Here is a 16,089-nt window from a genome sequence, read left to right as displayed (position 1 = left end):
CACTATAGTCCCCCAGCAGTCTAGGCCTATAGCAGCTTTTAGATTTTGGGATGAACTGCCCCTTTTTAGTAAGAGGGAAATGATTTCTCCGCACTGTAGGAGTGGTCACAGAGCCATTGTTCAGCCTGAAGCAAATAAAATGTAGGTTGAAAAAGTTTGCCCCCCTGAAAAAATGTAATGCCCCCCTTAATTGTTTTCTGCAGCTGGGTCTGGCCAGCCCTAACTATAAGCGGTGTCAAAGAGAAAGGTTTTAAGCCTACTCTTAAATGTGGGAACAGTGTCTGCCTCCCAAACCAGAACCGGAAGACGTTTCCACTAGGGATGCTCCAGTCAGCATTTTTGGGGGCCGATCCGATCACTGATCACAGGAATCATGAATCGGCCGATACCGATCACCCATCACAGAATGGATGGGAGAATAATAATAATAATAATAAACAAATAATAATCGAGCCGTTTTATGACTGAACATACTGTTGATGACTGTAGGACACAGCGGGATTCTGGGTCGGGCTTGGGCTTCAGACTTGTGGTGTGAGCGGGACCATAGCGGGACCGGACCGGTAACAATGCTGCTCTCTGCAAAATCCACTGCCTACCCGTGGCCACTTGCTCGTTCAGCTCCGCTCGTGTTGACTACAAACATGTGCCGGAGCGGAACCGGACGGACCGCTACTTTTTATAATAAAAACGCCGCTGTGTGCTTTCACTGCCCGCTCGCTCAGCTCCACTCGGGTGGCTGTAATTAAGCTAATGAACGGTTGAAGTTCTTCTTGCATGTGATGTTGATACTTTACCTGCGCGGCTCGCGAAGTTGCGCAGGTTGTATTTTGGAAGAATCCCAGCAGAGCAACCGCTCTGTTCCACAGACACGGGACGAGCCGACTGTACGCACGAGGGTGGCTGTAAGTCCATAAAAGCTCACCGTTGTTAGCGTTGTTTACACTGGAACTTGGACCTGGACAGGCGTCGTGGCCATCGTGAAATTCCCACCCTGCGTCAGGCGCAGAAAAACAGTCTCGGGTAAAGAAATATATCAATATGCGATCGGCTTTTCTGATCGGCACTTTGACCGATCAACCTGTTTAGGGTCCATGTCGGCCGATAACGATCGGCAGCCGATCGATCGGAGCATCCCTAGTTTCCACAGAAGAGGAGCTTGATGGCTGAAAGCTCTGGCCCGTGTTCTAATTTTGGAGACTTTAGGAACTTCAAGTAACCCTTTATTCTGAGAGCGTAGTGCTCTAGCAGGACAGTAGGGTTTAATGAGCTCTTTAAGATATGATGGCGCCTGACCATTAAGAGCCTTGTAAGTGAGGAGAAGGATTTTAAATTCTATTCTGGATTTTACTGGGAGCCAGTGCATAGAAGCTAATACAGGAGAAATGTGATCCCTTCTTTTAGTTTTAGTCAGAACACGAGCTGCAGCATTCTGGACCAGCTGGAGAGATTAAGAGATTTATTAGAACAGCCTGATAATAAAGAATTACAATAGTCCAGCCTTGAGGTAACAAATGCATGGACGAGTTTTTCTGCATCTTTTTGAGACAGCATTGGCCTAATTTTAGTAATGTTACGCAGGTGAAAATAGGCTGTCCTTTTCGTTTGTTTAATATGCGAGTCAAAGGACAGGTCCTGATTAAAGATAACTCCAAGGTTTCTTACAGTAGCATTTGAGACGATGGCAATCCCATCAACAGTCGCTATATCTTTAGACAGCGAGCTTTGGAGGAGTTTAGGCACAAGTACAATAACGTTTTATCTGAGTTTAACATCAGGAAATTGCAGGTCGTCCAGGATTTTATGTCATCAACACATGCCTGGAGTTTAACTAGCCGATTGGCTTGATCGATAGATATAACTGAGTATCATCAGCATAACAATGGAAGTTTATAGAGTGTCCTCTAATAATGTTGCCTAAATGAAGCATATATAAGTTGAAAAGAATTGGTCCGAGCACAGAACCTTGAGGAACACCGTATTTAACTTCAGTGTGCCTGGAAGATTTTTCATTGACATGCACAAACTGAGATCGATTGGATAAATAGGACTTAAACCAGCTTAATGCAGTTCCTTTGATGCCAATTAATTTTTCCAGTCTACATATTAGAATCTCATAGTTAATGGTGTCAAACGCAGCACTAAGATCTAGCAGAACAAGTACAGAAACCAGTCCTTTGTCAGAAGCAATAAGAAGGTCATTTGTAATTTTCACCAGAGCTGTCTCTGTACTATGATGTACTCTAAATCCTGACTGGAAGTCCTCAAGTAGACTGTTATTGTTGAGAAAGTCACACAGCTGATTGGCGACTACTTCTGAAGGATCTTAGAGAGAAAAGGAAGATTTGATATTGGTTTGGAGTTTGATAAAACCCCTGGATCTAGAGTAGGCTTCTTAAGAAGAGGTTTAATTACAGCTGCTTTAAATGACTGTGGCACATAGCCTGTTAATAAAGACACATTGATCATATTTAATAGCGATGCGCTAACTAAGGGTAAGACTTCTTTCAGTAGCCTGGTTGGTATCGGGTCTAGGAGACAGGTTGAAGGTTTAGAAGAAGAGATCATTGACGTTAGTTGGTTTAGGTTGATTAGAGAAAAGCATTCTAAATATATATCAGGTCTTAATGCTCCTGAGTTTGAGGGTAACGCGGTTCCAATTGAAGGCAAGATGCAAGTAATTTTGTCTTGGATTGCTAGAATTTTATCATTAAAAAAGTTCATAAAGTTGTTACTACTAGTTCTCTAGGAATGCATGGCTCAGTAGAGCTGACATTTTGTCAGCCTGGCAACAGTACTGAAAAGAAATCTAGGGTTGTTTTTATTTTCCTCTATTAAAGATGAGTAGTAGGCTGCTCTGGCATTACGGAGAGCCTTCTTGTATGTTTTAAGACTGTCTGGCCAGACTAGGCGGGATTCATCCAGTTTGGTGGAGCGCCAGATGGTTTCAAGTTTACGCAATTTTTGTTTTAATTTACGAGTTTGGGAGTTATACCAAGGAGCTAACTTCCTATGCTTTATAGTTTTCTGTTTTAGTGGAGCAACAGAGTCGAGAGTCGTTTCATTAAGACATGGAAGTGAACTCAAGACTGGCGGAATTACTTCATTAAACTTAGCTACTGCTCTATCCGATAGACACCGAGAGTAGTAGCTTTTTCCTAGAGGAGCGAAGTCCAGCAGCAAAAAGTCAAAGGTTATCAAGTAATGGTCAGATAAAGAAGAATTATGAGAAAAGATTATTAAGTTTTCGATTTCAACGCCATAATATAAGACAAGGTCGAGAGTGTGGCTTTGACAGTGAGTTGGTTTATGTACACTGACTGAAGCCAATAGAATCTATTAATGAATTAAATGCTACACTAAGGCTGTCATTTACAACGTCCACATGGACATTAAAATCCCCCACAATAATAACTTTATCTGATTTAAGGACTAAACTTGATAGCAACTCAGAGAATTCAGATAGGAATTCAGAGTATGGACCAGGAGCACGATACACAATAACAAACAGAATTGGCTGCTTTGTTATTTGGGTGCGAAAGGCTGAGAATCAGGCTCTCGAATGAGTTATAATTTAGTTTTGGTTTCGGATTGATCGACAGGCTTGAATCAAAAATGGCTGCAACTCCTCCTCCATGTCTGCTGCCTCGAGATATGTTAGTATTAATATGGGTGGGAGGAGTAGCTTCGTTTAAGTAAAAAGTCTTCATTACGCAGCCAGGTTTCAGTCAGGCAGAATAAATCAATATGATTATCTGATATTAAATCATTGACTAATACTGCTTTGGATGAGAGAGATTAATGTTTAAGAGTCCACATTTAATTCTCTTCTTTTGTTGTACTACATTGGAAGTGCTAATTTTCATTAGGTTTTCATGTGAAATCCCTCTTCTGTTGGACCGAATTAATTTGGTCGGTCGGGGGACAGACACCGTTCTTATGTGGTTTTGGTTTTGGGTGGGTGACTGCTCTAATGGAGGCGCAGAGAAGTGTGTAAGACTGCAACTCTGCTTCTTGGTCTCAACACTGGTTTGTCATGTTTTAGGACTACAAATGAGATCAGCGATGTTTCTAGATAGGAGAGCGGCTCCATCCAAAGTGGAGTTGATGCCATCTCTCCTGATCAGACCAGGTTTTCCCCAGAAAGGCTGCCAATTATTAACGAAGCCCACATCGTTATCTGGACACCACCTCGACAGCCAGCGGTGGAAAGATGACATGCGGCTATACATGTCATCACTAGTAAAGCTATGCAGGGGACCAGAGAAAACTACGGAGTCCGACATAGTTTTTGCATATTCACACACCGAGCCAACATTAATTTTAGTGACCTCCGATTGACGTAATTGGGTGTCATTAACGCCAACGTAAATAACAATCTTACTGTATTTACGTTTATCCTTAGCCAGCAGTTTCAATTGAACTTCGATGTCGCCCGCTCTTGCCCCTGGGCCACATTTGACTATGGTCGCTGGTGTCGCTATTTTCACGTGTCTCACTATGGAGCTGCCAATGACCAGAGTTGGCTTCTCAGCGGGTGTGTCGCTGAGTGGGGAAAATCGATTGGACACGTGAACATGGTGGTTAACCGTGGGCTTCGGTTTAGAACTATGCCTCCTTCGGACATTCACCCAGCCTCCCGGCTGCTCGGGTTTGCCTGGGGACGGCTTGCTGCTACGCTATGTCGGCCCCCACCGTCTACAACCAGCTGGCTGGTTACTGCGGCAGCCGACGGAGGATTGTAGGTGCGGAGCCGCGCTTCCAAATCATTTATCCTCGCCTCCAAAGCAAAAAGTGAACTACATTTATTACATGTACCCTTATCAGTAAAGGAGGCAGAGTAGTAGCTGAACATCAGACACACCGGGCAGGAGAGAAGAAAAGGCGGACAGGGAAAGAGAGAAGCCATCGTAGCTGCTAGGCTAGCTGTTGCGCTAAAGTAGCAACTGCAAATTTAGCGAGGCAACTCAGATTAGAGTTTTCAACCCGACGGGACCAGCGGGTTCGGGCCGGTTCTAAAATATAAGTAAGTGACTCGAGTCGGGTCGGATCTCGGGCTTAATTTTTTCCCCTCAGTGAAAAAAAAAAAAAGTATTAATCATCGCTGCTGTTCACCATAAAGAAAGTCTGGCTGCTGCGTGTAACGTGCATCAGGGAGAGGGGCGGGGGCAGAACTGACGCTGCTGCGTGCACGCCTTTGGCCTGGAGAAGTAGATGGAGTTGGTGAAAAGTAAACCGCAGGTGAATTCACCGTCGCCGGCGGGTCGGGGTCGGGCAGATAATCCATGTTGATGTGTCGGGTTACATCGGCTCCGGGCTTTAAAAGACACGGGCCGGGTCGGGTCGGGTCGTAATTTTCAGGCCTGTTGAGAACTTTCACTCAGATAGTGAGCGATGTGTCTGCTGAAGCAGGGATAGCGTGTGTTTAGCTTAAACTTAGCGGTAGTTAGCTGCTGAACAGGGAAACTACATTAAATTAACAGAGTTAAAGCTGGGGTATGTAATGTTGGAAAGCTAACAAGAGAGCTAGCACAATTTGAAAATAGCACCTCCTCCTGCCTCCTCTAAGTTCCAAAAAGTGCTTCTGAACAGGATTACATACCCCATCTTTAAGCTAGAGAGAAAGACACAGCCTGTAGCGACTAACACGGAGAAACAGGAAATGACGCAAAGCGCTTACCGTCAGAGAAGTCTCTCTGCTAGGGTCGATGTTGAGAAAGATCAGAAGTCATCTGTTCTGCTGTGAAGTTTGTTCTGCTTTTACAAGCATCTGGCAAATTTAATATACTCCATCACAAATGTAATGTTAGCTTACCTTTATGCTCATTACTGCATGTATGAAAGTTGATAATATACCTGTCACATTAAAAATATCAGCTGTAGTGGAGAAAGAGGCAAACTGAAAGGTATGTTTGAGTTTAAACAGCAAATTATAAAAGCACTCATGGTTTGTTATTAAAATTGTTTGTTAGAAAATATCAATCTACAAGGCACCTTCGGATACATCACACAGCTTTCATTGTGCAGGTGGATGATAATGACTTGTGCTTGGAGGTCTGGGTTATGTAATGTTTTTATTGGTATTTTTGGAGAAGACCATTTTACAACAGATTTAATAATAATTCAGAGCTCTAAAGAGAGAGGGAGAGAGCCAGAGCATCATTCTACCATTGACTGTTGCCATCAGGTGATTATATTGTCAACAGGCAAACTCCTAATCACCATAGGAAAACAAAAAAGAAAACAAGAAAGAAAATCCAACATTTTTGATTTTTTTAGTCAAAAACATCCAGGGTTGCATCATTCAATTATTTCAGAAACAAAAATTGAGAACGGTTTTCAGGTTTACATGTTTTAACATTTGCTTGGTAAAAGGAGGGAGTGAAATAATTGAGGAGTGAAGAGGGGAAAAGAGAGGGTCAGCTGACTAGCTTCTTAACTTCAGTTCCCAAAGAAACCTTACAAAAAGTCAACACAGAGGAGGACAGAGACGGGATGGATGGGGATGGGGATGGGGATGGGGGGGGGGGGGGGGGGGGGTAAGAGCCTCCACATCCAAAAAAAACCCTGCTTTTTCATTCTTTTCTTTCGGAGTGCAGAGTTTTATTATATATACATATGAATCTATAGATAACACAGCTGACAAAGGCGTGTGTACATCTATACGTTCCCATTACATAGATAGTTATTATGGAAGGAGAGACACAGACTTTCTGTATGTCGCTTGTCCAGGAAGAGAGACGTGTTGTCCTGGTCACCAACACTGCTGCAGCTCAGAAACCTGCAGATAGAGACAGACAGACAGGTGGCAGCATTAGTATTGGCAGTGTTCAGTGGTGTCACAGATACAGACACTGTCCTGCTGCTGTGTAGTCTACATTAAAGATCACAAACATGGTGCACAAACATACTGAAGTACAGTTTATTAGTATCCTAGTGTGAAATCGGTTTCCGAAACCAGCCAATATGTCAGCTAAGGCTATGTCCTTGAATGCATCATGTTTTCCACAGTGCAATGTCATTTGCAAAGAAAACAAGGGAGATGGTTTTTGTCTGTGATATCACAATACTTCCTCCGTATCAATCATATATGACTGCTAGCTGAAAAAACCTGGACTGAAACAGGACATCTGTGACAGCATTGACAGGTGACAGAGAATGCACTACGGACCCACGTTACTACTGTAGCGTCCTCTGATCAGTCAGCTCATCTTCTCCCAAAGGAAAAGGTTCAATTAGACTTCACATTACAATTGTTTTGGATGTTGCCAGCAAGTTAGTCATTTGCAAAATCCACTGAAGCTGGGCCAAAGCAATGGACGCGGTGGATTTCAGTCGTGATTGGTTTGTGAATAAAGAAAAAGATGAACACACAAAGTAAGTAGTTAGATGACTGCATATCCCCAGAGTGCAAGCACCATGGGCACTGGTCCCAGCAGCTTGGTAACACTACAACCACAACTGTGTTGCATGTTTTGGAAGGTGAGATGTGACACTGTGTCTGCTCTAGAGCATGACATTTTTCGGGAATTCCCGCGGGTCACGTGATTCCCGTGGGATTCCTGCGGGATGGGAGTCAAAGTTTTATTAATCCCGTGATTGGGACGGGATGGGAATAAAAATCAACGGGAGCGGGCACGCCATTAATAGATGATGATTTTCAGCTGTGTTAAACAACCAAAAGGACAGACACGTCCATTTTTGTAGTCATCTTTCAGTGAGCCAAAACTATTTTGACTTGCGTGAGGGGGGGTCGGCGCGGGGGAAAACAGAATGTTGATAAGCCAAACCAGCTGCGAGGATTTCCCCTTAAAATAAGTGCTGCTTCCCTCCTGTTTAGGCCTATCATTAGACCCGCTAGTTCGGTCCATTTGCCTTGATAAAATAATTTTGGGCGAACATTGAGACTATCTCGTCAATGTGTGTCTCGTTCGTCTTGTTGTCGTCAGAGCCCTGCTTCGCTTGTGTTCCCGCATGTGCGTCATGTACGTCTGCCGTCAAGCGCGCCCTCACGTGGACTGGCGGGGAATTACGGGTTGAAAACGCAATTAATTTATTTTAATCGAGTAATTTCTAATCGACAATTAATCGATAATTGATTGTTTGCATCCCTATTTTAAACCAGTATTTTGTTTAAAGTTAACTCTTTACTTTCTGTTTACTGTGCCACCGTCATCATTGCCTGCTCAACTGAAAATGCATGGAGGATGAAATTATGAGAAAAATACTTTATTTTCCTGTAGAACTTGTTTTAAACTTAATACATTGTATAAGCACAGTATTGGAAAAATGGCTTGTGAGTTGCCAGTTGCCTTCGGTCAAATTGCGTTCGGTCCTCCACTTCACTAACATTGGCCTGATGGGGTTCCAAGACCAGGTTAAACCTAGTACATGGCTGCACCATGGGGTCAATTTGTTTAACTGCAGATCACATGACATGGTTAAGCTACATTTGAGTAAAAATATTATTGAACAATTTAAATAGTAGGACGTTTCTTTTTCGTAAAAACATTTTTTATGCTAATTATTTTAGTAAACACCACACAAAATAAAATCCATCTCGACCTTGTTGACCTGATAATACAAGCATTTATAAAAGTGTTGACCTGATAATACAAGCATTTATAAAAATTCTGCGAAACTTTTTCCATACTCTCGCATGAAACTCGCGTCACCGAAACAGCTTGGTAAACACGGAAGTAGCGTCGACGCAGCGGTAGCGTTAGCAGCTTAGGATAGAAGCTATCAGTTAAGTGTTCTTTTAAATAAACTCCTGGGCCCAGTATTTCAAAATTTGTAATCCGGATCAGAATAATCCGGATAATGAAATCCTCCTTTTCTCAGTCATGGATCAAGGTGATCCTGCTGACTTTATCTGAGTATTTCAAAACACTGGCTGGGTCGATCACCATGATCCCGACCTGGCTGGATACGGATTACCAAATCTCAAGTCTCCGCCTCCGGATCTGAAACATGGCGGACTACTTCACGGAAGGAGCAGCTGGGAGCACAACTTTCACGTCAAAAATGTAAGTTTACCGTTGTCTAATGTTGAGCGGTTTAAGGACCATATGAACGCCAACCAACATATCGTGCTAGCTAACTATATGAATTGTCACGTACTTAAAAACAGGCTGTAGCGATCTCTAATTGAGCCGCGGCCGTGCTAACGGTAGCTAACTCGGCTCCATTGACTTGCGTGTTAAGCAGCTAGCGGGCTAGCGGTCGCTGGCTTTGTTTACAAATTTTGCGGTCCATGGTTTGATTTACAAGGTAATTAATCTGACGTACATTATACCATAACTGTTTAAACTAACATCAACCTGTTCGGGAGTTTATTAGCGTTACATCATTGGCAACACAGCAGACTGAAAATAGGGTCCATGTGTGCAGACCAGACTGCTACAGTGCTTTGGAAACCTAACATTACACTGTGTATATGTGTGTTGTGTATGAACTATGCAGTTCATTCAGAAGTGTCAGAATGCTACAGTAATGCTGGGAAAATCATGCTGTTATCATGATCACAATTTCTGTGACTATTGTGGAGTCCAAATGAAGACAAAGATATTACTTATACTCCTTCCCTTTCTTCTACTTTCAGAGCCCACTCAGCTATTAAGGACAGGGTCTGTATGAGTGCTGGAAAACCTCGGAAATGCTTCAATTGCAGTGATAAGTTGTTGGATTTTGAATAAAGTGCTGGAAAGTGTTTGAAATTGTAGTTGCATTATTTTCATGTATTATAGCTTGAGCAGTGACACAATTAGATACATTTTTTCCATCCTAATTTGTCTCCCTTTATGTAGAAGGCTCTCACTAAACATAATTGTGGTAATTTAAAGCAAAATAGCATCTGATTTGGTTAAGTAAAATAATCAGTTTGTACACAAACATATAGCCAAACACTTTTGCTACACCTTAAATGTTCTTAAATTACCTATTTGTTTCAAGTAATGCACTGACAATTTAGATTTAAGTGTAATGAACATCTTGAGTAACAATATCTAGGAGAAGCGGAGCTGAGACATTGTCAATCCAAGTCAAATCCACCTCTGAGGTGGGATCCAAATGATCCTGAAATTTTGGTATCAAGTTGATCCAGATCTCTGCCTTACGTTTTGAAATACCCAAATCCAGTCCTTTATCTGGATTCAAGGGAGGATTGGATTACCAAAGCTGAATCCTGATCTTCAGGATCGGGATTCTCTGGATCCGTGTTGAAATACCCAGTTTTCAGATCAGATCACGATTTTATCCAATCCGACCAAAGTGATCCAGTCGGATCACTTTTAATCCGAACCATCGCTTTAACTCGACACAAATATGAATAATGAACTTGATTGATGAACTTTGTGATGCTTCGTTTAGAGTGCTGCTGTCTCTATTAGGTGTTAAGGTAGATGGTAGATTGTTCAGACGCTGGCTTCAGCTGTACTAATGCTAGCTACAACTGCTGTGCTAACGTTAGCTACCGCTGCTGTGGGGATTTAGCTTTCAGGCTCTGATGAACAGTGCACTCTTTAGCTTGTAGCTCCACAGTATTCTGTAGGGGTGGGGGGGAAATTGATTCTTGGATGCATCGCGATGCGGACTTGGAATCTTTTACTCCTCGTTTTACTCCTAGTTTGTCTGTCTCTGTATGAAACGTAAGATACCATCCCACGGACTGCTACGTTGTGATGTGTTGAAATGCAGCTGCATTGATTATTGCACTGAAAGCTTTTTATTTGTATATAGGCTACAGTATACTGTTTTTCTGTCAGGCATATGCTCATCGCCTGTAACAGGACCACTTTTTGTTCATAGGAAGTCATATCTACTTGTGACAAAGAAAAGCCTTTTCTTTAATAAAATATTAGAGAAGGTTATTAACCTGTTGGTTTTCTTTTATGATCATCACAAAAGTAGGAATTGACTTGCAAACTCTGAGTAGCAAACATATTTCAATTTTTTTTAAATCATGCATGGAAATGTACACAAAATTGTTGCATGGAAATTCAGTTTATAATCGAATCGTTGACCTCTGAATCGTAATCGGATCGAATCGTGAGGTGCCAAGAGATTCCAACCCCTAGTATTCTGTGTGTTCTAGATGTGTTGACCTCTCCAGCTCTACATTTCACATTACAAACACTGCAGCAGTGATGTCCAAGTGTCCATGCAGAGTCTTGAATGTGACTGTTTCTGCTTCTCTGACGACTGTGCTCGCAGGTTCATCAGCAGCGCCCCCTGGTGACATCGTGGGTCATCGTAGGTCTACGTGACTCGTAGGTCTTAGGTCTACGTGACTCGAATGACCAATGGTGCAACATTCATCACTGAATTACTTAGCCACAGAGCAACCTATAAGGCTGGCCCTCTACAGTCCAGCCAAAAATATGGGTTGACTGTAGGGATACAACTTATCGAGTAATTCATTAATCGATAGTTGTTTCATCTTGTCGATCGATGATCGATTAATTGATAAGCGGCAATTCTTCTGAGAAGCTGAATTTCCCTCTGAATAGGTTCTATCTACGGTATACGTAACATAAAATGCTATCTTCCTTATGATATAAAGGAAAATGCAAATCATATTTTGAATAATTTCATTTTAATGCATCAATTTGGGGAATTTTGAGAACCAAAATATGACATATCGTTTCCTGACCAATTTCTTACAAACTGCTGGTACCGATACAAATGTTGACATACCAAATGGGGTTGAGGAGTTTAAGCATTCAAGAAAAGATGAAAACAAAAATGACTAAAACACAGTGCTGAGCCTATACTATTAGTTTATTATGACTATTATTATTATTAATATAAGTGGGTGACTATTCCTCAGCCTTCCTTGGTGTTTTGGTTTTGACTAAAGCCCCGTTCACATACGTCTCCACTCGCCCATCTCTGAGCGACAGCTGTCAATGAATGTGAACGTGTTCTAGCGGAATGTAGCCAGGACAGGCGATGTGGGCGGTGACGCAGATAAAATAACTTTAACTTCCTGCGATGCAAGTGAAGCGAGTACCAATCAGAATGTAGAATAGAGATGATTGACAGTTGACGTATACAGAGTTCCACAGAGAGTTGCCGCTTGAACTCTCCGCCGGCGGCAGTGAATTTTTTTTGCAAGCGAGTAGAATTCAGCCAGAAAGCGAGTGACGGGCAAGTAGCGACTTATGTGAACGGGGCTATACGCGCCGTCAAACTCGCCTTGCCACGGCGACGGGGGAAAACAGAACGTTGATGAGTCAAACCAGCCGCGAGGATTTCCCCTTATAATAAGCGCTGCTTATATGGCATCCTATCACAGTACCACACTGAGCTCCTGAGAGCGACCCATTCTTTCACACATTTGTAGACATGTCTGCATGCCTAGGTGCTTGCTTTTATACACCTCTGGCCATTGAAGTGATTCATGTGAGCCAGTTATTTCCAACAACAAAACTAATGCGTAATGTTGTAAAGATGTGACTAAATGTCTCCTCGTCTCCGTGGCGCATTTCTCCATTTTGTATATGTAAATCGATCAGTTCTCATTCGCCATCTTGCTAGTGACGTATAGAGTTACGTTAATGCATCGGATACCCCTATTGGCTCCCTTTACAGCCAATCGGAAAGCTTAATTTACACTTGGCCATGAGTTGTTGTGTGTTGTGTAGTGAAAGAAAAAGTTCAAAACATAAATGGCACATAAGTACACTATACACACATATTTAAGGCAGGGAGAGGAAAGGACAGGTCCTGGCAAAAAAACGCCCATAAACACTACCCAAAAGAATATACATATTTCATAGACAGGAGACAGAAATAACTTCTAGCACAATACAAACAAGTGAGTGAAACTTTCTACATTGAACTTTGCTTTTACTATAATGGTTTGCATTGTTGTTTTTAATAAAATGGGTCAGTTTTTTTAATCTTTTTTTAAATTTATGGGCTAAAATCCCCTATTATAGTGTATAGACGTATTAGTTAGCTGAGGTTGTGCTGATTCTGGGGATGTGTATAACTTGATAATACTGTAAAAAGTGATAATTTTATAGGGCAAAACAAAGGTATGAAAAGGCGGAAAGTTCTCTATGAGGTTTTCAGAGGGTTAAATATCTTGAATCATATTCTAAATTGAATGCTGCAAAAGACAACATCTCAACAGTTTGGCAAAATGCCAATGCTGATTTCATCCCTGGTGTTAATTGAGGTCAATACCATATCATAGCACAATGCCCGAAAAGGATATTCCCGTTTATGGAAAGGTCTGTTTCATTAGTTAATTAATGTGACTCTGAAAAACATACTTCAAGTTGTTTAGCTGTCAAATTGTGTGCTTGAAATCTAACTAAACCTGACTTTGAAGTGGTTTACCATTGTGGCAGAGTCAAAGCTGACTTCATGACTGGAAACTTCCACACATAGTGACATAACAGCAGTTGTTCCCAGTGATTCACACCGCGCTTGACACGAGGTGTGGATCATGAATGTCAGTCAAACCGCATGGAAAAGGGGTGTTAAGGAGGGGAAAACAATGAAGCTTGGAGAGGGAAGGTAAATAAAGACAGACTGCAGAAGAGTCAGAGGTATGTAATTAGAGTGGCTTGGTCAGAATTAAGACAGTGTTACAACGGAGAGAGCCTCTTGCCAGCCCCAACAAAGGAACAGAACAGCATGGTAGCAAAGTTAGTAGTCAAATTCCCCAAGGACGTCTTTGCTTCTGCAAGACAGACCAATTGTATCAAATTATTTTATTTGGGACTTTCTGTTTCTGGCAATGCTGTTTGGCTACATCATTCCAACAGGAATAATAAGCCTTACTTGCTTTGGATTTCCAATTTGGTTTTTCATCATTTTTACAAAAGGGGCACTGGTGTGTGGGTTAGGGAATAAAACAATATCTAATATTCCTAAATACAATACTGAATGAATATATGAGCAATTGGTGTCTGTAAAAAACGTCGCTTGGCTGTTTGCTACTAACCTTTCATGTTAGGCTTGGGTTTGTCAGTTTGCTTGCCTGTGGGGGTTTGTGCCTGCTGGCCCTGACCCCCGGATGAGGCCCCCTGCTGGGCTGCTTTCTGTTTCAGCATGGTCCAGTCAAATGTGTAGTCATACTGGTGGTTCAGAGTCCTAAAGTATATAGAAAGATATTATCAGCCCATTATTCCCAACAATCAGCTATAAAAACAGGTAATGGGAGCAGAAACAATGTAAAAGAAAACAAATGGCAGGGCAGAGAAGCAAGAGACAGAAATCATTCCGCACATAATGTAGCTTGTCTTTTAATATATTATTTAAACAAATTAATTCAAAAAATAATTTTACAACTATTTTAAACATAAATGATTGTTTCTGGAGGAGAAACAGTTTTAAAAACAGCAAAGTCACTTTAAATCAATAATATCTCACTGGCAACAACTATCAAACACAGCTGCCTATCATGCTGTTATTGTTAAAAGAATCGTTGCTCCTCTGAGTCTGCAAGGAAGGTCGTCACAGAGCCGGCACAGAGAAAGGAGACGACCTCTTTGTGAATGGGGAGAGCCAGGAAGGCCACAACAGAACGGGACATTTTGAAGACGTGATTTGTGCACGACAACCCCACCAGGGGATATAACATAACAAGATAGAAGACAGTGATGCTCACGAAGCCGCCATTGTTTGCATCAACATGTTTTATATAATACACAGCAACTTCACTTGCGCATGAAGAGTCGTAGGAATATGAACGATGAGCAAAAGTGCAACTCCCATTGTTGTCTTGGTGTGCTAGAGGTAATCGTATTTACAACGCTTATTTAATACGTCACACAGCCGTGGACTCTGATGTGTTATACGTCACGGCCTCTCTGTTTCTGCAAAGCAGGGATTCATCTCTAAAACAGGAGACACCGATGCGGCATTACACCGTTAACTTGAGTTCTTTATCAAATGTGTGATGGCAGCATATCGAATTTCAGTGCAAATCCCCATGTACTTATTTTCTGTAACTGATGACGACAGTCATAATTTTATTAAGCACAAGTGATTGGGGGCGGGCTTTTCAGCAAACAGCCAAAACTGGCATGTCACTTTACTTTGATGACAAAATATATTACCTAAATCTGTTTTTTATTTTTTTTTAAATGTACAGCCTGATCTGACTGCTTCCAGGCTTATTGTCCCAGACCAGATGCGATTTTCAAATAATTTATTTACTTGTTTTAGTTAAAACGGCTTCAATAAGCTAAATTAAAAATAACTGGTTGATGATTAACCCAGGTGTGTAGCCTATGATGACATTCCTATGATTTCTAGTGTTTCATGTTCCACATTAAATATTTAATGTTAAAGATAATAGACTAAACTGTAATATTTCACACATGCAGCGTCCTCCGTTTACCTTTTTTTTAATTCCTCCGGGCTTTCCCTGGTACCGTGTTTCACGTCGCAACGCTATGAACAGTGAGTAATTCCCTCAGACAAAGTCAGCATTGATGCAGGAAAGTGGACATAAAGGGTTTAAAAAGTCCACAAGTGAGCCCTCGTGCACTACACAATTTGACCGTAGGACAGGCTTAAGCCAACAGGTACTTAACAGGAACGTGCATCAAATTCTGTGAGTCTGTGAGGGGGGACATAGAGATTTGGCCTTAGGCTCTGTTCCATAGACTAATGTAACAGATTTCCTTTATTTTAGGCTGGCTTTCTGAATTTAGAGCTCGTCAAGGGCTGCAGTCGAATAGTAATTTTTGTTTAGGAAGGTTCCAAAGTGAACCTGAGGTCAAGGAAAAGGAATTATGTAAAGGCATTAGGACCACATTTTGTGACTGTTCGACTGCAGCCATGGTAAAGCCTTCTGTAATAGTGAAAGTCATTACAAGGTGAGATTGGAAAGAGAAATATTTTCACATGAAACGCAGGGAATAAACTATACTTAGGCAAGACTGGTATTCGTTTGACTAGTGGAAAGACAAACCAAGCTGGTTTGGTAGGTTTTATTTTATTTTTGTCCACTTAAAATGAAGTGTGTTTTCCGATACAGTTAAGTTACTGTTATTGTCAATGGAGTCTTGTGTTTTTGTGGAGGGATACGCTGTTGTGGTGTAGTGGTACACTATTCACAATACA

At 41.7% G+C, this 16,089-nt stretch overlaps 1 protein-coding gene across 4 annotated transcripts in view; it reads right to left on the bottom strand.

Annotated features, from left to right (window-relative positions):
* Positions 1-6,055: 6,055 nt before the first annotated feature.
* The window catches only part of csnk1a1 (casein kinase 1, alpha 1), a gene marked incomplete at its 3' end in the record, with an annotated part of 49,528 nt that continues 39,494 nt past the window's right edge, over positions 6,056-16,089 (bottom strand). For 2 of the 4 annotated variants that reach the window (XM_084009566.1, XM_084009569.1), the window contains 2 exons: positions 13,961-14,109; positions 6,056-6,781 (listed from right to left, as the gene is read on the bottom strand). In XM_084009566.1, the coding sequence (XP_083865692.1) occupies positions 6,774-6,781; positions 13,961-14,109 (157 nt within the window). Of the gene's footprint in view, positions 6,782-13,955; positions 14,110-16,089 lie in introns of those variants that run through there. The other 2 variants (XM_084009568.1, XM_084009567.1) reach the window with 2 other exon arrangements.

Source organism: Eutrigla gurnardus (genome assembly GCF_963514095.1).
Source record: "Eutrigla gurnardus genome assembly, chromosome: 5".
NCBI lineage: Eukaryota > Metazoa > Chordata > Actinopteri > Perciformes > Triglidae > Eutrigla > Eutrigla gurnardus.
The sequence above is the reverse complement of the archived record's forward strand: the minus strand, read 5'-3'. Positions and strand labels throughout refer to the sequence as shown.